The 23,047-nt window shown below is 38.6% G+C and overlaps 2 protein-coding genes and 1 long non-coding RNA gene across 3 annotated transcripts in view; 1 reads left to right on the top strand and 2 right to left on the bottom strand.

Moving 5' to 3' along the window:
* Nucleotides 1-802: 802 nt before the first annotated feature.
* Nucleotides 803-15,516, bottom strand: TUBE1 (tubulin epsilon 1). Its single transcript, XM_082480604.1, has 12 exons — nt 15,477-15,516; nt 15,273-15,346; nt 13,305-13,357; nt 10,646-10,703; nt 9,947-10,062; nt 8,795-8,916; nt 7,271-7,458; nt 6,291-6,466; nt 5,377-5,517; nt 3,246-3,386; nt 2,147-2,321; nt 803-1,136 (listed from the first exon to the last, which is right to left on the bottom strand). Exons 1-12 carry the CDS (start codon nt 15,499-15,501, stop codon nt 978-980), a joined length of 1,428 nt encoding a protein of 475 aa, XP_082336730.1. The 5' UTR covers nt 15,502-15,516; the 3' UTR covers nt 803-977.
* A 1,208-nt stretch (nt 15,517-16,724) lies between these two features.
* Nucleotides 16,725-19,720, top strand: LOC309670737. Its single transcript, XR_014269037.1, has 4 exons — nt 16,725-16,773; nt 17,492-17,575; nt 18,359-18,397; nt 19,662-19,720. It is a non-coding gene; the product is annotated as an uncharacterized lncRNA (long non-coding RNA).
* The window catches only part of LAMA4 (laminin subunit alpha 4), a 109,103-nt gene continuing 105,256 nt past the window's right edge, over nt 19,201-23,047 (bottom strand). The window contains exon 38 of the mRNA XM_082481814.1: nt 19,201-22,125. Coding sequence (XP_082337940.1) covers nt 21,980-22,125 — 146 coding nt within the window. The 3' untranslated portion in view covers nt 19,201-21,979. The remainder of the gene's footprint in view (nt 22,126-23,047) is intronic.

Here is a 23,047-nt window from a genome sequence, read left to right as displayed (position 1 = left end):
GAAGGACTTCAGGCTTTAAGAAATCATTGTATTGATCCACTCTGATTTGTAACAGTTCACTACTTGTGCTGTTCTAAGACAGCCAAGGCTGGCAAGCAACTGGAAATAGCTGTACATTCTATTTTTTCAAAGTTCTTACTGTAACGTAAAACTCTACTTACCCTGGTAATTATAAATATTAAAACATCTATTTTACTTGCATTCTTTCAAGCATATAAACTTTGTTCTCCAAACAGTCGTTATAAGTGCATGTTTCCCTCAGAGGTATATTGCATTATCTCATTATCAAGTGCAACTCAGCATTCATTAATATGAATCATTAAAATAATATGCTAATTAATACTCCAAGTATAATACTTGAAATAAAGTTTATTTTGTTGATTTTTCTGATATTGCCAATTTTGGTATCAACTCAGAATGCTGTAATACAGCTAAGTACAACATGGAAGCAAAAATATTAAAGCTATGAACATAGCTTAGAGCATTCTGAAATGACTACTATCCTGCGAAGTTTAAGAAACCAGTTTCATCAGAGACTTGCTTTCATCTTTGAAAAGACTGCAGGCTTTTCTTCTCTTCATAGTTGCTTGTTAAAAAACAAATCTAGCAACGGTGATCCTTCTTTGAAGCAAGGCCTGCCTTTAGTTCACTGCAAGCTGAAAGTCTGAGAAAAGAACTACAGTTTTGGCTACTACAACCAGTCTTTCTTCTCTTTACAGCGTATGGTATGCCAATTTACTCTACAGTTCGGAAGACTGCTCTTACTGATATCCACCATAATTAGCTGCCTTCAAATCTTTCTCACAGGCTGGGCCTGTCACTTAATATGACACCTCTCAGAGCTGAGGAATCTGTTGTCCCAGTCTCACTTTGGAATTACAATAGTTAGGCACGCTGCAGTTCACTCTGGTTAACCGAATTACTTGGATGCTTGGGGGAATTTTTTTTCTTTTATAAAAAAATCAGTTCTTCCTTCTTTAAACAGCTATCTTCAGTCTTGATGGATCTGTTCTAGGCCCATCTCTTGTGGCATCCAGTTCATTGTACTCTTCTATTAGATTAGACAAAGACGATATGGCTTCAGAAAAACAGCTTTGCTCCATCCCATCTATGTGCAGATAATGGTGAAGGTGAGCCTATGAGAATAAAGAAAATTCAGTATTATCCTCATTCTTGGTGCCTAATTTCTTTGGCTCAATAAGAACTATTTAACCTGCACTGATGATGGGAGCACAAGCACTGTAGAAAGTAGATTTAAACACTTACATCATGACATCCCTTGCTTAAATACTTGGCAACCTTAGTAACAATCCCCTATGGAATCACAGTTGATATTATTGAGTCCTTACACATCCATCTTTTCACATTCTATCTTCTTGGGTACACCTGACCAAATATGTGTGTATTGCGTTTATGTGGCAAGGCTTTGGAACAGGGCTGCAGGAGTGGATTTTGTGAGAAGATATCAGGAGCTGCCCCCATATCAGACAGATGTAGTTCCAGCTGGTTCCAATATGGACCTGCCACTGGCCAAACCTGAGCAAATCAGTGATGCTGGTAGTGCCTCTGTGAGAGCATATTTAAGGATGGGTAAAAAATGCTGCACAACTGTGAGAGAGAGGAGTGAGAAAAAGTGTGAGAGAAACAGCCCTGTAGACGCCAAGATCAGTGAAAGAATGAACAGGAGTGAAACTGAGCCTGAGAAGAAGGGGATGGGGCAAAGGTGTTTTCAGTTTTGGTTTTATTTCTTGCTATTCTACTCTGTTATTAATTGGCAATAAATTAAACTAATATTCCCCAAGTCAAGTCTGTTTTGCCCATGATGGTAACTGCTGAGTGATCTCCCTGTCCTTATCTTGACCCATGAGCTTTGCCAAGGGCAACCCACCACAAACTGGTAGGCAGATCTGTCAGATACTGCCTCATTGCTGAAAAAAGTAAGTATATTGCCTGGTAGGTACGGATTAGTAAGGGGTTTTTGCTTTTTAAGTAGCAGCTGTTGGAATGATTCCTTGATAGGTAACACAAATGAAAATCTTGGGCTGTTACTTTTAAGCAGTCCCTTTATAATACTAAGATTTGCTTCCCAATAATGCAAGATGCTAATGAATAGTGGCTACAGATGTTACAATGATAAGAGTTGTACCTTTTTCTTGTAGAGCTTCATAAATTTGTCTTTGAGTTCAATGAAAGTCGGTTTTACACAGGTGTTGTTTGCTAAAGCCAGAAGGGAATGGGAATGGCCCACAGGAGGTACTGAACACAAACCAGTTTTCCAGCCCTCTTGGTTCCAGGACACAAAGTGCAGGGAAGGCTTCAACCTGTGATACAAAAATTTAGTTACCTAAGGAATGTAAAGAACACAAAGTTTAAGTTTCCTTTGCTAACAAATAGTCTGAAAAGGTTAACATTTAAGCTTTCAGAACTAAGCAAGCCAGTTATAACTATCATTTTGAGTAAGATATTTTAGACTTCAGACTAAAACAGTGTCTATTTTAAATTTAAATTGCAAACACTAATTTTGTTTTGTTAATTTAATGTATCAGGGTTTGAAAAGTAAAGTTACAAGCACCTATTTCTATAAAAAGGACTGCAAGAACTCTGAGATTTCGGAGGGGGCAGATTAATACTGTGTGGGGACAATCAGTCTCCTTGTAGTTCAGAAATAAGTCAAACATTTTAGATTCTCAGAAATTTTCCTCATGCACCCCTGTCTGCCTGTAAACTCCACTGTATACATGAAGCTATACATGAAGCTTGCCTGCATTTCCTGTTATAACTGTATAGATCCCTAGTGTAGAAGGTAGAAACAGAGTGCTAACAATACCGAGTTTTTAAGATAAGGATGATTCCCTGTCTATGTGAAAGTAACCATGAAAGAGAGAGGTCTTCTGTTCAGTAAAAAAACCCCACCACCTTCTACTACAGAACTTATTCCTCCAAAATCCTTCACTGGGAGGAGAACTCTGGCAGGTCAGGCTTTGCTTTCTTTTGCACTTTTGAGAATGAGGGGAGCAGCACAGGGACATCCAGTTGGCTCCCTTTATCTGGAAATCCAGGAATGCTGTGATTTATTCTAACTCGTAATGTAATTTACATTTTCTTCCCTTCTGAAAATAAGAAAAATATTTCTGACTAAACTGATTTGGTATCTAAATTCTTCAAATGAAAAGTGAGACTGCTCTGGACAACTGACAATAGCTTCAATAACAAATTCCGTGACTAGGTTGTGTGGTACTACAAACCTTTCAATATTTCTGCGAAGGTCTGAAACCTGCACATTTCCTCGAACGAGAAGTGCACAAGCAAGGTAGAGGCTATGCTTTGGATCTGCCCGAATTAGTTGATGATCTCTACTAAAAGCATCTGAAAACATCTGATCCAACCTAGGTGAAAAGAAAACAGTTATCTACTCTTACTAAAGCAGGCTAACAGAGTTCTTCAGAAGGCCCGCCTTCAGGGCTTAAAAGTTCACAAAATTCTGGAGAAAAAGGTACATTTAACCTGGGACCATGAATGACAGGAAGAAGATTTAAACCTTTATATGTATGTATGTTGGCTTTAGAAACTTTTAAAAACACACCAGATCCATTTTTCCCTTTCTTCTTCCTCATGTTACAAGCCACTGTTGAGTCTAAAGTCAGAGAAGTAGACAGAGTAAGAGACCTTTATTGCGGCAGTTTTAGGTCTAAGGTTACAAAATATTAAAAATATGTAAAAAAAGATTTAACTACTTGAGGTTCTGGTTATATGACAATTTAAGTAGACAATCTCACTGCTTGCGAAGGATCTCACAAGGAATACCAAAGTGCCATTGACCCTTACAGAACTGGTTATCTGCCTCTGTTACACTACATTATTTAAAAGGATCAATGAATCACAGAACTGAATCATTTTCATTAATGATTTAGGAAAAGACAGATTATACATATTTGTCTACTTAATCTAATTTTATCATTGTCATGGTTTAACTGCAGCTGGCAACAAGGACCATGCAGCCATTCATTCACACCCCTCACCTCAGTAGGGTAGGGTGAAGAGAGGAAAAAACCTTGTGGGTTGAGATAAAGGCAGTTTAATAGAACAGTAAAAGAAAATACAAAAATAGTGACGCAATACAACTGCTCTCACCACCCGATGATCAGTTGCCCCACGCATTCCGAGCAGCAATTAACAATTCCTGCCCCCTGGCCAACACCCATTTATATACTGACTATGAAATCTATAGTATGGAATATTCCTTTGGCCAGCTTGTCCTGTCTATGCTCCCTCTCGGCTTCTATGGGAAGCTGAAAAAGCCCTTGACTTAATATTAACATTACTTAGCAACAACTAAAATGATATACATTGTCAACATTATTCTCGTACTAAATCCAAAATACAGCAGCTACTAGGAAGAAAATTAGCTCTAAACCAGGATAGTAAGATAGGACTCCTTTAAAAGATGACACTACAGATGATGCTCTCTCTGTCTTCACCTCCTCAAGCAAGTTCCACTGTAATGTGGGATATCAAAGACGGTGTCTTGAAGTATTTCTATAGACCCATAGCATCTAAGCTATTCTTTCAATTTGTTTCGAACTCTCTCCATCTGTCATCTCTATTCTTTTTTAAATCACCTCTGCCTATTAAAAAAATAACTAAATAAAGGAGACAAAAATATTACCATTCCCACCTCATTCTGAAACCTGATTGACTGAGCATCTCCCCATAGTTTGGTACCTTCCCTCCAGCACTGTATTGTCTCCTTAGGGTACGGTTTCAAGAGGCCCAACTGATTGTCACAACTTGCTATCACAGAAAAGGAGTAGTCCTGCCATCTTTTCCACTTACCACACTTTCATTTGGAACTTTTGCTGACTGAACTTAAATCACTAAAACCAGTAAAATCTATTTTAACTGGTTGTTTTTCTGTCATGTCAATGTGATAAATAATTTCACAAAATTTGACAAGTGTCAGCTTATTGTTATGATAAGCTGTTAAATAGGCTCACTGCATGTCCGGACTGAAGATGCCATTACTTCCCAAGGAATCTAGATTGTCTTTGTCTTTACAGTATTTTGTGAGTCAAGTGCAAACTGTTACTCAAAGGAACTTGTGGTGTGGGTTCTAAGTAACACATTTTTCCGACAGAAACATTTCCCATCAGAGATAAAAAAAATACATTTCAAGTCTATTGGCTCAGCCATTCCAGAGAAAAGGGACAAAGGATGTTCCCAACATCAGCAGGATGAATTTGAGAATGTGTCAGACTTAAAACTTTTAGAACTTCTACCCTTAGAGCTTTGCTATAAACAGAATCTTTCTAATGAAAACTATGGAAGAAACAGAAATTAAGCTTCAAATGTTAAGCTTTCATAATATTTTCTTCCTACCTTCTAGAAGGTACATTAACATCAGCCAATGTATACAGAGGAGTCAAGCTTGAAACCAAGTAATGAAGTCGAGGAAACGGAACCAAATTCATGCTGATTTCATTAAGATCCATGTTAAGGGAACCTTCAAACCTAGCAGAGCTGAAAAATTAACAAATTGTTATAAAATTGTTATAAACTACGTAAACCACTTTTCTAATGTAAACATTAATTAAATCTATTTTTCAGCTGTTCTGTACAATAAAACAGTAAAACAACACAGCATTCAAGAAACTGTTCATGTATAATTACTAAACTTTCACATTTGGCAGTACCAGTGCTGTATCTTATTTACTTACACTTCTCATTATAGAACAATACATCACCAAGAACAAGACCTTATTTCCCGATTGTAGTCTTTAGCACTGTTTTCCAGTATGTGGACATAGCATATGTATTAAAACTAGTATTCAGCAGCTATAATAAAACACGTGTGGCTCTGCATTCCTGACAAGCTGTTTAAAAGAAAAGCAGGCCAGTACTCCAGAAATATATTTCACCAGGAGTTTCTTGCAGCAATAGACAGTTTAGGAGCCACAATGGTTGTATTTATAAATAATGGTATTTATAAAATAATACAACTGTCCTAGAAAGGCAAACTTCCCGGGGCTCCATTAAGCATTAATGGAAGACAATATCCTTCCACCTATAAACCTTTTCTTACTTTAGTTCCAAGACTATCATGGCTAGAGCAATACCACTGCAATGCGAATACTTCCAAATACTTTAACATTTAGTGACTAATTCTTAAAAAGAGGAGACTCATAAAATGGAAAAAAAAATAATATTCTTTGAGTTGATGCAGGCCTGCATATTTGCAGTACATACCGCCTTCAGCAATACCACTTTTACAGAGGAATAACCTGTAACTTTACCTTGTCAGGTTCAGCAGCAAGTTGGCTACGATATTATTCATTGTGTCAAATGGCTTCTCTTGTACAGTTTTTGCACTGCCTGCACTTGATGTTACCAAGCTGTTTTGCTTCACAGTTGACCCTAGTTTCCCAGAATTGACCATCTGATGAATTTTATTAACTATATCAAACAGAGACTTTGAGAAAGAAAAAAAAACATACAAGAAATCTTGAGCACACAGCTTTCAAATTCAGTATGCCAATTTGTCATTTCAATTAATCTTAAAGAAAAAGCTAAGACATAGTACTGTCAGTTCAAAGAGTATACCTTTGATACATGCAAGTACAACTTTTGACCAATTCCAATTGACTGAAGTGTTTCTAGAAGTCTGTTTCTTACATGACAAAAACATGTACACAGCTTGACTCAGGAGTTTGAATTCTATTCAACTAATCAAAATCTCCTAAACTTACATTTTAAATGTTTATAACTCTTGTCAAAGGAAAGACATATTCTCTAAATATATTTCATTTTACTTTGCTTTTTTCATAAGCAAACAGCAAGAGAGTCATTGAAGTCAGATACAAATTAGTCTAGTGGCTTGTGTGGTCAGGCCTGCCTACGATGCCCATATCACTGATCAGTAAAGTCAAGTCTGTTGGAATTTGGAATGGTTAGTCATTTCCCTTGCAGGACTCTACTACTACTCCTCACAAAGTTATTGCTAAAAGAATATAAGACTCTTAACCTCAGTAAACAGAAGATTTTCACTATTTACCTTGAAATAGACATTAAGAAATTAACTCTAGAAATTTTTAGTGATACCAATACTAATTTCAAAAGTTTGCAAGTGACTTAGGAGTTCAATTATTACTTTAAAAAATGAAATTATTCTGTTAAAGACTTGGCACTCAAATCAACACACAGAAGGAAGAAACACTTCCTATGTGCAGTCTAATAAAAAAAAATAAATTGACAGAAATAGAATATTACTTCTTACTTCATTCTCTATTGGTAGCACACAGTCTGCATGTTCATTAAGCTCCTTCATAGCCAGGACACTGTTATATGGAGAAGTAATAACATCATCTTCACCAGAGGGATAAACTGAAGTAACAAATCTATATACTTCTGGGAATTCATCCTCAAGCAAATTTAGTACAAAAGTTCCAAGACCAGATCCTGTCCCTAATTATGAAGGAAGACAGAATGAGAGAAGATAAAAGGTTCCTCATGTTATCTTAAGTCTTAAGCATCATATATTGGAAACATATAACTTTTCAATTATATATATTAAGGAATATTTTCTGAAGCATTTTGCTGACAGTGGGGACCACTCAGATGTAAATTAAGGCAGGAAGGTTTCCCCCAGACAGGAAAATAATTAAGTGATAAAAGCATTTCCCATATTATACCAGACATGAAGTATACAATCCCAAAAATTTCTGCAAACCAAAAAGTCCTATTACGTAACCAACATTTTTCTGACCTACTATTTTTATGTCTTTATGTTTTATTTTTATTTTAAAATCTTTAATTTGAATTTTGGAATAAAACATTTGTTTAAAAACATTAAACTGCCCCAAACAATTACTTTCCTTTTGGGATTTCTTTATATAGTTTTCTCATTCTCCAGTCAAAACAGAACAACCCCTTCCCCCCAGCACACATGCTTTTTTCATCATTAGCACTAAGCACATAGCACTGAGTTCAAATCAGAGAAGTGAACTGTTTTTTCTGTCTTGGACAGCTAACATTCTCAGCAGCAGACAATTTCATCTATGAACAAAACAGCAATTTTCTGCAATAACAGAAACAATATCTGCAGGGTCTTTCAAATTAAGCAAATGGCCACAAAAAAAAAAAAAAAAAAAAAAAAAAAAAAGAGGCCCTTGACAAAACTCTTGCTGCATATTTAGAGCTATTTTCTATGTCTTCATAACCAGTTATAATAAATGCTCCCTCCACTTTTTTGGGGATGGAAGTGGTAGTGGCAATACAGTAATGACAAAATCACCACTACAAGGGATTCTAATTATTAACAAAATAGCTAGACAGAATTCAAAAGAATTATGGGGAAGGAAAACAGAAAAACAAAGTTCTTCTAAAGTTAACCAACATTAGAAGTCTCCTTCAAAGCCTTTTGGAAAACTCTCCTCCCACCATTAAAAATAACTTGATTACAACAATGATGTCCGTGTTCTGAGGCCACTGTCCCTTCTTCTAATCAGCAATACCTCAGTGTCTCCTTGCATTTGGTACCTGTCTTGATCCACCCACTGCCTTGTATTTAAAATTTTAGCTGTATTTTTGTTCCGGGTACCACTTCCCTTAGTTCATGATTAAGGATCCTCAGTACTCTAACCAATCAAATAAATAATTACAGGTCCACTTAATTGGACTGTGTTAATTTTTTTATTCTGCATTCTGAATGATGTAGATTACATTGATCTTTTCAAGATCAAAAGTTTTCTTTTTCATCTTTGGCTAGTGTAATCATACTAACTATAAAGAAATTACTTACCACCTCCCATAGAATGAATTATAAAAAAACATTGTAGACAGTCACAATGTTCTGCGGTTTTCCTCAGCTTTTCCACAATGCTCTCCCGGTACTGATAGCCATACAGCTTGTGACCTACAGCCCTGAGGAGATGAAAAGTACTTTAAAAAAAAAAAAAAAAAGAAATCCAACAATCAATCTTTCAGTTTTTTATTTTAACTCTTCCTTTTTGGCATTTTAGAGTTCACAGTCCAGAGCTGGGTGCAACACCTAATCTGTGAGAGTTGCTAAGCTGTGACTACATCATACGAATATAGGAGTCAGGATATGGTTTTAATTTTGAGAATGCAAGCAGCAAGAAGTTCACAGCTTTGGACTGTGCACTGTTATTTTGTACTGATGAGGAAATCAACTCCCACATTAGATGATCAAATTATAAGTATAAAGCCCAAGTTATACACTCCTTAATAATATGGATATCCCTATGTAACAGAGGTACTGATCTTCCTTTGAGTGCTATGTGAGTCCCTCGCTACCAGTAATAGGAAAAAAAAGCCCAAACAGCTCATTTTCAAAACACTTGCCTGCTAGATGGTTGAGTTACAGTATGCTTTATTCCTTATATTGCACTCTCTTTTGGTACATTTGCTGATGATTTGCTTTCCAGTGTGTAGTGCACTGAATATTATTAAAGGTGCATTAAGGTATCGGTGAAAATTTGGAAATCAGTATGTTAATCTTCTTCTGAGTTTCTCTTTTTGGTAATATAGTTTATATGCACAAAGCCAGACTCTGTGGTGCTTAGAAATCAGAAGTGCATTTGTTCATATATCTCATTTCCACACTAGTTGCACAGTCTCAAACCAGATTATGGCTTTGACTGAGCAATGGACGCAGCTGAATACCAAAGACAAAAATAAAAAGCAAGCTCTTTTGAAAAAGAACATCAAAAAAGAGGAATAAAAAAAATAGGCAAAATGATATATCAGCAGAATTATCCTTCTGTAAAAGGCTTTTCAAAGCCCTCCTCCAGGCAACAGTAGCTCCAAAGTTTACTGGCAATATGCTGCAGCTCCCCAGGTGCAGAACGATCCAGAAAGCTACTGTTATCATTTCCCTTTTCAAATGCCGTCTAATTAGTTGCTAAGATATGCTTTCTGAAGAGGTTCTCACCAGTTGTTTCCTGAACCAGAAACATCTGTGATAAGCTGCTTGCTATCAAACACATCCCTCAATGGTCCCTGCAGAATTTCATTTACCACACCCTCCTCCATGTCAATCAACAGTGCCTTTGAGAAATGAAAGAATTAAAATTCAGTCAGTAAGCAAACCACCCTTTGAAATAATCACACACACACAAAATATTTACTGTAACAAAAGGTATGCTGTTTCTACCATGCTCCAGAGAACCTTTTTTTAAAGTTGTTAACTAGGAGACCAACTAGATTCACCTTGGCTGATTTGCTAGAAGTCATTCAAAAGGACAGCATTTCAGATAATGCAATTTTGTTACTTTTTTAATATTTTCCCCCAATACTTCAGAATAAAGAAATTAAAGCATTTTCATGTTTCAAGTTTTCTTGCTTCTTCATCACTTAAAGTGGGTCAAAGAAATCCACTCCTTAGAAAATTCAAATAAAAACTTGGTTGGTAATATCTGCAATCATTTTATTAAAATTATAATGTAAATTACTCAACAAGGCTGGCAGCAAACTACATTACTCCACTGAACCATAAAAGTTACTATTTGAAATTTTACTATTCAAAGTATTATTTAAAAACATATCTAATCATAAGGACCTTATGAAAATTCCTACACAGTTGGATGTAAATATGCAATGTAAAAAGAATGACCTTTATAGATTGCCTTACTCGTGCTTTTAAAGAGCAGATCTTTCCTTTGTAAATATCAGGACCATCGCCACCACTTCTGGGGGGAAAAAAAAATCCAAGCTCAGAATTGTAATAGAAAATAAGGCAATATATATTAGAATAAAATTCCCTCCTTAATTTTTTGTGTTCAGAGGACTGTTACAATGTAAACAAACAGAAACACCCTGGACATGCTGCTAAGACAGCCCTCATAATTCCCTGAAGTAACGTGATTACAGGACACGATCTCAATCAGTAACATCCTAAGCAGTACTTCAGGAAGCTGAAAAGATAAGCATTGAAAGTTTACTCTCAGATACAGCCTCTGCTGTGTGGCAATTCTACAAGCATTGCCAAAACTTTAAAGTATTATCTTTTATCCAGCATGTGTTACGCCTGCATCATATAATTGAACACAGTACACCAAATAGCACCACTAGCTTTTCAATGGGGATAGTACAGCACCGTACTACTGCCCGAGGCGCGAAAGCTGTATAACTGCACTAGCACAGCACTGTGCTTGACTTATTTTGCCATTAAGATTTACCAGTCCAGAAATCATGCTGGGCTGACATAGCTTAATTTTCCTTTTTTTCCAGGATTGGTTGTACTGAGCCAACCTAGGAGACCATGCACTGTGTACAATCACATTTTTTTCCCACAATGAATGCTGGTGCTTCTGCACTCAAAGGATGAGATAAGCTGGTCTGGCCAAACTATATTCAACACAGGAAAAAAAGGCAGGGATACGGGAAGACAGATCTAATTTTCCCCCCAATTTGGGGGTGGGGTGGTCAAGCCTAAATTTAAAGTATCTCTTAGACTATTCTACATTCAACCCACAATAATATTCCAAAAACATCAGCTGAAATTCACTACAGCATCAAATGTTCTGACCATGCTCAGTCCCATGAGAAATGAGGGGAAGAGAGTAGGGAGCTGCACTCAATCTCCCAGCTTCTCACTCAAAGCAGCTCTCCAGACATTTCTCATTAGCTGAGCAGCTCACAGCAGCCTCCAGTACTCACACGATTCCTCTAGCCTACACAACTCCCTATATGAGTCCACTATAGGGCCAGTGAATCCAGCTAGAGAAGTTCTATTTCTCTTCAGGGACTATAAAAACTCAAAGAGGGGAAAAAAAAAAAAAATCAACACTTCTTTCACTTACTATTGTCTTTGTGGTCTTTCATGCCAACCCATACTTTCAATCACTTTGATTCAATTGCTGAAGAGAATCCCTGTGTTCCCTAGAATCCCCTAGGCTTGAGACATGCATTTCTGCATATAAAACCATACATGTACTTAAGCACATTTCCAATATTTCACAGTTTAATAATCACAATAACAGAAAAAGGTCTGTCTGGTTCTGCCAGTGTTGTTCACAGCTATTTCTGACAGGATAACCCACATGGAGTAATGATTCTGAACAGTGATAAGGCATAGCATAGAAAACTGAAGTTTGTCACTTTCATGACACAGGATTTTATGCTTGCAATGACCTGGGAGGTGAACTAGTTCTTTCTGGTAAAACTAAAACAAATCCCACAACAGTAACAGAAGGCCAAAACTTCAAAGCCTGAGCAACAGAGTTTGAAACCACTTTGGTTAACTAAATTATGGTTCAAGGCTACAGTTAAACACGGGAATTGTTTCAACAGGAAAATGAACAGCTCCTGGAAAAGATGAGATTTGAATAATCATTCTTCTGTTTCACAAGTAGGGGAATCTTCCTTGAAGCTTCTACCGTATTCAGTGAGGTAAGTCCGTCCTCATTACAAAGAGAAAACAGATGTTTCTATTGCAGCCAACTTGTCAATTGTAAATTTGGTGGTTTCATCTGGTACATACAGAAACATAGACATTGTTTACAACCAGATTTTCTTGGTTAAAAAAAAAAAAGAAAAAGAAAAAAGATATTCTAGGAAATGCCCACAAGGAATGACAGTGATGAATTCCAATGCACACGCACGTTCCTTCAAATAGGTAAAATTTGTATTAGTATTTCAATTACATTTTAGTTAAAATTACATGCTGTCTTGCAGCCTTGCCATATGAAGGAATGAAACAGAGGATGGTCAAATGCTTTTTAATGAATTTAAATGCAACAGCAATATCCAAGTGCACAACTGTGTTATTCTTGCAAACTGCAAGGATTTTTTTAACTGGACAGATAAGAGGTGACTGAATGCTCTTAAGGTATGAGCTGGTTAACTTAAAAAAATAAATCATAGCCACCAGTCTTTTTTGTAACAAACTAGTCAGATAGAAGGGATTTAAAAACTGACATAACCTTTTTTGAGTACCTTATATACAATTCCTCTTACAGCTCTTCAAGAAGTGCTGCTAAGTTGGCGTTCAGAGAGCTTGCAGTCTGATCACGATTTGCAATGGCAAAAGATCTCAGATCCTGAGTGTCCATTTTTGGGACAGAAGGAAAGGAAAACAAACCCAAACAGTTTCAACACCTTTAACTACTGAAGTAAATATATTTGAAAAGGAAAGGTAAAGATAGTGTTTTGAGGAGAACACAAAAAAGCAAAATCTTTTTCTGGCACAACCTAAATATGACCTGAAACAGAGAAAACTGTAACTTAGGTTAAGATACTAGAATTGTCGATCGTGTTAAACTCATGAGCTGCTTGATAAGAAGACTTACCTTGTATCTACGTTCCTGAAGAAACTGCTTAATGCTTCATCATAAATTCCTTTCTAAAAGGAAACAACATGACATAAGATGATGTGTAACATCAGAAATTCTCAGTGCTTTTTCATAGAATAATATAAGTTGGATGGGACCTCTGAATGTATCCTCTCAAACCATCCCACTCAGAGCAGAGTGAACATCTATGTTGAATCCAACTAGCTCTAGTCAGCACTAAAAAGAACATTTCACTGAAGCATCAGCTTGATATTAAAAACTCACAGGAGGATGTAACTAGGAAATTAATTTTTCGGCACAAGATTAAACAACTAATCTTCCTTCATTTTTAAAGATTTGGGATTTTACTGAAGATCCCAATGCAATCATTAAATTGACTAGCAGCTGTTTAGCTGACTCAGTTCATCACTGATACAACACTCACTTCATCATGGGCTCCATGCCCACAATACCAATGTCCATGAAGTTCTGTGGAAAGGAAAGAACATCCCACTGTATCAGCGATTCCTAAACTCCTTGCTGAGGGCAGCGTGGAAATTACTTACCCCACCATAAAGCTAAAGAAACTTGGCAAGTTTAAATACTTTATTATTTTACAGACTGCTTATCATACTCCTAAAGACTTGATGAAGCAAAATTTGGAAGGCACTGTTCCCTACAACACTAAAACCAAGAGACTCTCCATATGCATATGAACTTCATCCATCGCCTCTTTACAGCTGCTTCAACAGAAGGCATTGAGAAGGACTGCTTATCATTATCTGTTAACATACGGTGTTTACCAGGAAACAGTATTTTTATAGTCATGGCAAGAAGGGTGTATTTTTGTTCAGGGTACTCAGCACAATCCTATGGCCTCTTTACGCTGCTATTTTGGTCTGCACAACTGTACAGTAAGTCACGACATAGATAACATGGAAAACAAAGGTGGGCTTTGGTGGGCTGCTTTTGTGCTTTACTACCTGGGGCAAAGAACCTGCACTAAACCACCCTCTCTTTTCACAAATTGCCTCCAAGCTGGTCACATCTGCCTGTAGGGAGACATCCTGGAGTTTTCAAGGTGCAAAGGCTAGAGAAAGCTGATCTTGATGTATTTTAAAAAAGGTAAAATTTACTTTTAAAAGGTAGAATGTATTTTAGAAGGTAGGATTTCTCACTACACAAGAGCAAAAAGGTTACAAAGCCTTGTGAAACAGGACGCTTTGTATAAACAATATATGCCTTGCTAATGAATATACCCTTAAAGAAGAACAGAAGGCTGATAACAAGGGAACATCCCACCACAGAAGGTACCGAAACCGGCTGAAAACCGGACAGCTGCTGGAAGAGGCCTAAAGCCAACAAAGATTAGCAGTAACTGTGGGAAAGGTAAAGGCAGCAGCGGGAGATCGCGACCACCAACTTAGAGACTGAGCAGAACTATCCCCACCACTGTACACATCAATTAAAGGACATTGTGGCTTTAAATGGAAGTGAGAGACTGTACTAACCAACAGAAATTGTTAAGATAGGGTACTAAGCAATAGTTATAATTAAGGGCGTGTATTTCTGTGTTTTGAACCGTATAAGTATTCCAAAGAGCTTGCAGGCGGTGTGCTGGCTTTGTGGGTTACCACCTAGCACCCGCCTCTGCGCAGAAGTGATTTAAATAAATACCTCTGATCTCTGTGTATATTGGCGTCTCGCACACCGGGCAAACGACGCCACTTCGGGCCAACAATCAGAATTAGAGATGCGTAGTGGAACGGCGTAAAAACCCGGGGATAGTTTTGCCCGCAACGAAGCGGCCTGCGCTTCATCAAGTAAACACCGCGCCCCGCGGTCACAGCGCCGAGCACGGAACGACGCGGGGGCCGCCGTGGCCTCCCCGCGGACAGCGCGGAAGGCGGTTGGGCCCAACCGCCGCGCCCGCCCCGCTCCGGGCACCAACGGCTGACGGTGAGGAAGGGGAAGCGGCGCCGTTACCTTGTTGACGGCGGCGTGCTCCCGCAGCGCCAGGTCCCAGAAGCGGCAGCCCACCTGGTTCCCGCACTGGCCCACTGCAAAGGGGGGGACGAGAAGAGAGAGAGACGGGTCAGGCACGCAGAGGGAGCGGCGAGGGGGGAGTGGGTGGTGGTGGTGGTGGTGGTGGTGGGGTGGGTGTGTGCTCTGGGCGCCATGACCCCTTACCCTGCACCACCACCGACTGGGTCATGGCGGGCCGGCCCGCGGCTGCCTCCCCTTTCGAACTCGGCGCCCGGAAGCCGCGCTCCCGTAACGGCCGCGGCGGAGGAGGCGGGGGGAGCGTCGTAGCGGGCGGGCTTTTCCAAAGGCGCGGCTTCCCCCCCCCCCCCCCCTCTTCCTCCTGCCGTGGAACGTCCCATGGGGCGCTCGCCGCCTGCCCGTCGCGAGTGGAACATTCCATTAGGGGGCGGGGAGGGGGGGAGGGGGAAGGAAGGGTGGGTGCATGAGGCCGTGCCTCGCGTGCGGCGTTGGCGGGTGTGTGGCCGGTCTGAGGGGATCGGCGTTCGGGTGTTGATCCTGATGACCACGGCTGCTTCTGTAAGGTTCAAGATGTAAGAAGAGGTGTGCACTGAGAGGAGCTGAGGGAGTAGTTAGGTGTCTGGCGCCATTTCGGCAGTACGGGAGCAGTGGACGTGGTGAGGTGATCGGAGACTCGGTGTAGTCTTGAGGGTGAAGCTGAGAGGGGCTGCAGGGTCTCTGCTAAAGCCCAAATGCAGGAGACCTGGCAAAGACCTCAAATGAAGTCTTTCTATGGGAGAACAGAAATACTTCCATGCTGTACAGTTCATTACCTTTTACAGCTAAAAATGTGTGATAAGATGTGTTTTATTTTCCCCAAATACATTGTTTGGAGTGATGGTGTGAAATGGCACCAAATGATATGAAAATACAAATTAAAAATTAACTGAAAAAATGATCATGTGGAAATGCTGTAATGATGTACCCTCCCATCAGGCTCGCAAATTATGCTTTCCTTTAAGCTCAGTTTTATATTTCTTGTGCGAATAACTGTCTTCAGTGCAATTAGGAGGTGCTTTTGCCTGTGTTGAACATAGCAACTTTGGGACTAAACATGAGACAAGAAATGTAGAGATGCCATCGTCTCAGCATGGTGAGACTGGTCCACAGCACAGTTACGCTGCAAAGTGATGTAAGGAATGTGTGATATGCAAAGCAGTTGCTTGCACAAAGCTCTCTTGTGACACAGATGGCATTTCTGTTTCCTGTGGGAGAGCAAAAATACTTCCATGCAACCCAGTTCATTAGGTTTTATGGCTAAAACTATCCAACAAAATATGCTTTTTCTGAATATATTATTTCTAGTGCTGTTGTGCAAATAAAATTTGCTAAATGAAATTCTTAATAGAAATCTGAAGTTCAGTGTATCTTAATCCTTTATTTGCTCTGGAGAAACCAAGGTGCTGACTCCTGGACACGACCTAGGACCCTGTAGAGATCAATTGTAAGTCCCCAGGAAAATAAAGTTATACCACACGACTATTTTATATCCCTGGAAAGATTAAATATGTATTGCAGCAAATACAATATTCTACAATACAATATAATAATGCATTATATGTAAGAAATACATATCGAGACTATTTTTTTTTAAACTTAATTGAAAGAGAAGAATCCGTCTACTCAAAATTCGTATTGTTCTTAAGAAAAAAGAAATGAGCGACCCAAGCTTACTCAAGCTTCACATTTGAAGTTGCAAAGGACCAATGGCTTCAGTCTTACAGGCGGGGGAAGGTTTAGCATGTATAGAGTAATACTGCCTCAAACACTTATTTTATAAACGAATCACAAGTGTAAAGCTACATGAATACTAATCAGGAAAGCAGGTAGTAATTTCTCATCTCTCTGGACAGACTAGATGTAACCTGTAGCTTAATTTTGTTCCTTGTAGTTACCTGAACTGGTCTGAATCTGTAGGCTGTGGTCTGTTCTAGGTACTAGATGTGAAACTATTTCTATACTTGCCTACCATCATGCCTTTAAAGTCTTCCCTTCACGGCTCTTTTTGACCTTACTTAGGCTAAAAGCAGTACAACATTGCTTGTAAGCATTCTAAAGCTTAATTTAAAGTCTACAGAAATCTCTTAATATTACTGTATCTGGCTCGCTTTCTACTTGTTCTGTCACTTAGCTGTATTTTTTGTGTTCTGTGTCCCCTCAAGATTCAGCTTAATGGGATTCACTCCATTGAACATGAGATTGCAGCAGGAAACTCTGTGCTTTGGCTTCCAATATGCTATTAAGAGGTCTGTGATGGCAAATGTAAAGTGGTTATTCTCACAGAGCTTGGAAACACTGTGAATCAGAGATGCAACTGAGATTCATATTCATGTGGGAATATTTTTTAGCTTTCAAAGGAGGACCGAGGGCAGGAAGTGGATGCTTAATAACCAGTTTGGCTTGATGCATGTGCTCAGAGGTTTAATGAAATGGGCAGCTCAACTGTGTGAAAGAAATAATCACACACTGACTTTCTGTTTCATTGTAGATGATGAAGCTCTGCTTCATCTACCATAATATAAATGCATCAATCTAGTCAGGTCCCTTCAGAGACTTTTTGTCTACATTAATCATTTAATCAAAAGTCTTATGCTAATGTGTGTTTCTTACCCTTATTTTCTCAGTAACTTTTTGTTGTTGACGCTATACAGTAATAGCATTCCACAGCTTTGGAATACAAATTGAATAATTGAATTGTAGGAATAACTTACTATGTTATTGAGAGAAAATGAGTTGACAGGGACCACTGTGTGAATCTGTGAATAACCCGTAAATCCCAACCATCACAAAAGCCAAATGTACATCACAAGTTAAATATATGTGCTATGCTTTCAGCATTTTTTAAATTACAGTCATTTGACCATTTAGGCCATATGCTGCTTAGTTCACATATGAAAGTTTGTTGGTTTGGTTTGTTTTTGTTTTGTTTTGTTTTGTTTTGTTTGTTTTTTTGTTTCCACTTAAAATGGTTGGCTTTTGGGGAATTACTCTCAGACCTGTAACTCTTCATCTTTCATTTTCCTTTTCAGGCTGTTGTCCATACTCTTGATCCTTGAGGAGGACGAAAGGTTGGTAAGAACCTTTAACTATGGGAGATCTCTACAGATCTTCAGAAATGAGAGAGAGAGGGGCCAGAGATCCTAATTAAATATTTTGAAGCTGTTTGTTGAGTATTTCAACTTGAAACTGGATTCTTTCTTATGTACCCATGCAAATGGCAAATTTCAGAATATTCCATGATATAATAGTGTATTTGTAGCCCTGATTTAGATAATGGCTATAACAACACTTATTAAAACCTTAAAGGTGGCAGAGAAAAGTTATAATATCATTAGGGTCAGTGCTTATTTTTTTTGTAGGCTTTCTGCAGAATTGAGGTAGTTAATATTGAAAATGCAAATGGACAGTCTGACAATGTACCTCAGAACTTGGAGGTTTTTCCCAAATCTTTGTAGATGAAGGTTTTTGTACTTTGGAGTTATATTTTTTAAGATAGATAGAGAAGACAAATTGAATTCTGGGAGGATTTTGGCTTAGGCAGTTGCCTTCTCTTAAACACCAGGAGCTTTGAAGTTAATGTGGAGGTATGTGTAATGTAATGTATCACATACAGACTTTCTTTGGTGCATATGGAGTGGTAATTTCAAGGTCTATCTGGATGTTGGAGGCAGGGGAATTTGCTTTATTCTCTGCTTTCTCCTGAGTCTACAAGTATCCTCTGTTTTATAGTATTTTTCTTGGGAAACCCTGTTTTGCAGAGGGAAAACCTGCATCTCTGAGGCCTAGAAAGGAAAATTGAGGAAGATGTCCTCCACAAATACTGCTGTGTTTGATTAGCTGGTGATAAAGTAAAGAGAAGTAAATTGAATGGTAACAGTTTATGAAATTTTAATGTGCTTTTTATTCACATGCTATTTTACTGTATTTTTAGTTTTCCATATATAAAGTATGCAAAGGACTGATTAATCAGAAAAGTAATTCTTAAATGTAAATCCACTGAACAAACCCAAATCTCATTGCAGCAAATATGGCTAAGAAAAATATTGTTTATTCACAGAGCTTGGATGTGGATATGAGAAAATATGCTTTAGTTTGAAGTAGGTGTAAGATGGAAAATTGTTCTGAGTATGTATGTACCAGTGTGTATGTATGTACCATAGAATGCTCCGCATAATACTAGCATTCACTAAACTGTGATGCTCTTAGGGTGCACAAGCATATGCTATTCGTGGCTATCTCTGCTTAGCAGCTGCAGACAACCTTGAAAGGAATTTCAGTAATCATTGTAACGAACCTATCTAAGCAGGGAATCTGCTGTTCTTTTCTCTCCAGCTATAGGGTCCTGGAGACCAGGGCCTGAGGAAATTGTGGTGTCATGAGATTGATTGAGCAACTCGCTGCCCCTGGAAGGAGAGACTTCTTTTTTTTGTACCCCTGCTCCTGGATGCACAGCCCTGATACGATGCGTGACCTCTGGTACCCACTGGGAACCCAGCTCACTGATCTGAGGACGTTCCTCCTCAACCCCAATAATAAAAAAAAATCTCGAACCAAAAGCTCTAAATGTCTTCTGTTCAGAGTCTAAGTAGTAGCTGGGAGCAGGAAAGAGTTGAGCAGGCATACTGGTTTTGGTATCTGAGACAAAGATGGCATTTGAAGGCAACTGGATTTGGACACCCATAATATGCTTGATTCAGAGAGGCTGCAGAGGGGTACTCTTCCTGATTGCTTCTGAAGTATGAATGGTGGGCTACAGAGTGACAAAAAGAGGGGACTCTATACCACTCTCAGGAGTAGGGGGCCTCCCCATGGGGTTGGGAACGGAATCAGTCCTGGGCACATATTGCCTGAGAATTGCAGGGAAGAGAATGGGAGCGGTGTCCAGGAGAAGACAGTTAGAACAGGCATGGGTCTGACTGCATGAGCAGAGCTGACAAGACTGGTGGAAGGAAAGACAGTGGCTGTTGGACCCACGCAATCTTCTCTCATCCACTTACCACCCAACACTGGACTTGAGACAAGTGAAGAGGCAGTGACAGCGTCCCAGCTGCCAGAGAGTTCCTGTGCCAGTCTGTCCAGAGGTTGTAATTCTTTATCCAGATTAAGCCAAGACCACTTCAATCTGTCAAAGCCTCCTACTGAGAGAATAGTAGAGAAGCTACTGACTAGTGCTTACACATGTATCTTATTCTGGTGGTTCCTCCAGCTGTCCACAGATTCAAGATCTTTGGATTCCAGTTGTCACTTGTGTGTTTTCCAGATGAGCTCCTGTTAATTTCTAGTTTGTAGGGTGTTGCCCTTTATTTTTGCCTTTCATACTTTCCTGCTTTGCAGCTGGTCTTGTTTTGAGTTGGTTCCAACAATAATTTGCCCAGCAATCATAAAACTTTCTGTCAACAGTAGTTTATTCTTTAAATAAAAGAAACCTAAATGGCTTTGATGCCTTGTAGGTTATCACTGAAGAGACTAAGTTTTGCAAGTGATTCGTGTCTGTCTGATGTTCAAGCTTACTGTGAGCTACAGCCTAGTACTGACTTCCATCTGCCTTCTATGGTTTTAACAGCTCAGATTTGCAGCCCTTTTTGCCTTCTGTTTACATTTTCCTGTTTCACCCCCAGCTCCTCTGCAGCAGCATATCTTCTGATATGAACTGAAGTCCTGCAGCAGTCTCACAAGGAAGTCGTGATTTTGTGTGATAAGGGATTTCGCCTGAGACTGTGACTGTGATTCTGCTTTCTATGCTTTGTGTTTGCTTTTATTATATTAGTGCAAATGAGATCACAGTGAGAGTGTGGATTTAGTGCTGTGTTTGTATGTAAGTGCATTTAAAAACTTAAGAGAAAAAACTTGGAATTTTGTCTCTCCTCTCCCTCCCTGTGTAAGGTAAGTATTGCTCTGAACTTACCTAGTTTAGGTAAATGATTGGTTATATCAAGTGTCGTCTTAAAAGATATACATCCTATCTTCACGTTGTGCTAGAACATATCCATAAAGTCTAGAAGTGGAATAAAAATTTTAGGTTTTCATTTTTTTGTAGGATTGTATAATTGGTATGCTCTCTGCCCCCCATTTTGAGGAATATGTGAATGAGTTGGATGGAAAGTTAAAAAAATAAATATCTTTCAACAAAAGTTATTTGCAATGTAAGTGAATTATCTAGCTTTATTCTTTAATGTGCATTAGCAGATCTTTTCCTGCGAAACAAAAGGTGACCTAAGGTATGGAATGAAATGATGTGGAGGATCTATCTTGAAAGTAACATAGTTAATATAATTTTAATTTCTTTTGTATTCGCACATTTTCATGTAACAGACTGGCCACACATACACTATAAGAAATGGTAAAGCTCACTCTTGTGGTATAGTAAGAGAAGTGCAGAAGCAACAGCCTTTTTATTCTTCAGTGATTTTTTGTTTGCACATAAACATTAGAAGTGACCCTTAAACATACTGCTTTCTGTAGATGGATCCTTGATATTTTCATTCTTCTTTTCTTGATGTTTGCACATAAACATTAGAAGTGACCCTTAAACATACTGCTTTCTGTAGATGGATCCTTGATATTTTCATTCTTCTTTTCTTGATGGTTTCTTTTGTTCTATTTTTCTTTTTGTGGTCTAAGGAACTTTGCGGGATTGATGCAGTGCACTATCAGGCTGCTGGACAGGTATTGATGCTTACAGCACCACTGACCAAAGCTGCTTTACTAAAACTCACTGGTTTTTCATCAATCATGAAGTTACGAATGCAGCCAATGAAGGAGTTGCGTGTAGTCAGGCTGGATGTTAGCAGAGACTCTGGAAGGAGCAGATTTAAAAAAAATATTAAAAAATTAGAGCTCATGATGGCCAAAATAATCAGTTTGGTGGTAGAATTGGTAGAAATTTGGTAGAATTTTCTACTAACTGCAGCTCTGCTGAATCTTCTGTGGGTCTTTTAAAATGCCTGGCCTACTGCCAGCCTCCTAGAGGCCATCAGAGTAAGTATGGGGACGTATCTACATTTATGTAAACCTCTTGATAATGCATAGTCGATAAAGGCCTGATCTTGCATTTTTTTACAACTGCATTTTCTTTTAAGTAACAGAGTAGATGAATCCCAGGGTGCATGTTTGCAATTTCTTTTAACATTACATGTATTGTCACCTGTGTCTGGTTTGTTAGTTTGCATTTAGTTTACTATGTTTACATGGTATTAGTTAGTATTGTATCTTTGTTTGTTGTGGTGAAGTTCTCTGTAAGATTTTTCTGTGCCAGGGAGATAATAGCATTATAGAGCCACTGTATGGCTTTACTTTACTATTTTATAATTAACATAGAAATAGAAGGCTCTATTATGAAGCAGAACAGCATTTGCAATTACCACTTTATATTACCTCTCTGGGAAGAGTTCTGTCCTAATAAAATTCCAGTTTGGATTTAAAGAGTGAGCAGGCATCTGCACATAGATTTTATTATTCCCTTTAGGCTCATTTTTCCTCCTGGTAGTGTGGGATGGATGAGAACATCACACACTCAAGCCACTAATCCAAGATAAGCAATATAATAAATTTTGTAGTTAGAGCTGTTCATGATTGACATGCAAGGCACAGAGAAATAATGCTGCATGTTTTCAGTGAGAAATGTACAGGAGATTACTTAAAAATTGAATCACGTAGTGTTGATTACAGTTTGTATATGAACCCCAACAGAGTAGCTCTGTCTGTTGAATAAGGGAAGT

This window comes from Vanellus vanellus, assembly GCF_965231255.1.
Source record: "Vanellus vanellus genome assembly, chromosome: 3".
NCBI classification, from domain to species: Eukaryota; Metazoa; Chordata; class Aves; order Charadriiformes; family Charadriidae; genus Vanellus; species Vanellus vanellus.
Note: the sequence above shows the minus strand (reverse complement) of the source record. Positions and strands in the feature narration are given on the sequence as shown.

Coding starts and splice junctions, on each gene's coding strand:
- TUBE1 (XM_082480604.1), bottom strand. CDS start 15,501: ATGACCCAGTCGGTGGTGGTGCAGG. Junction 3,387..5,376: donor GTTAATGTACCTTCTAGAAG/GTAGGAAGAAAA, acceptor CTTTTCACCTAG/GTTGGATCAGATGTTTTCAG. Junction 1,137..2,146: donor TGAAGCTCTACAAGAAAAAG/GTACAACTCTTA, acceptor TTATTCTCATAG/GCTCACCTTCACCATTATCT.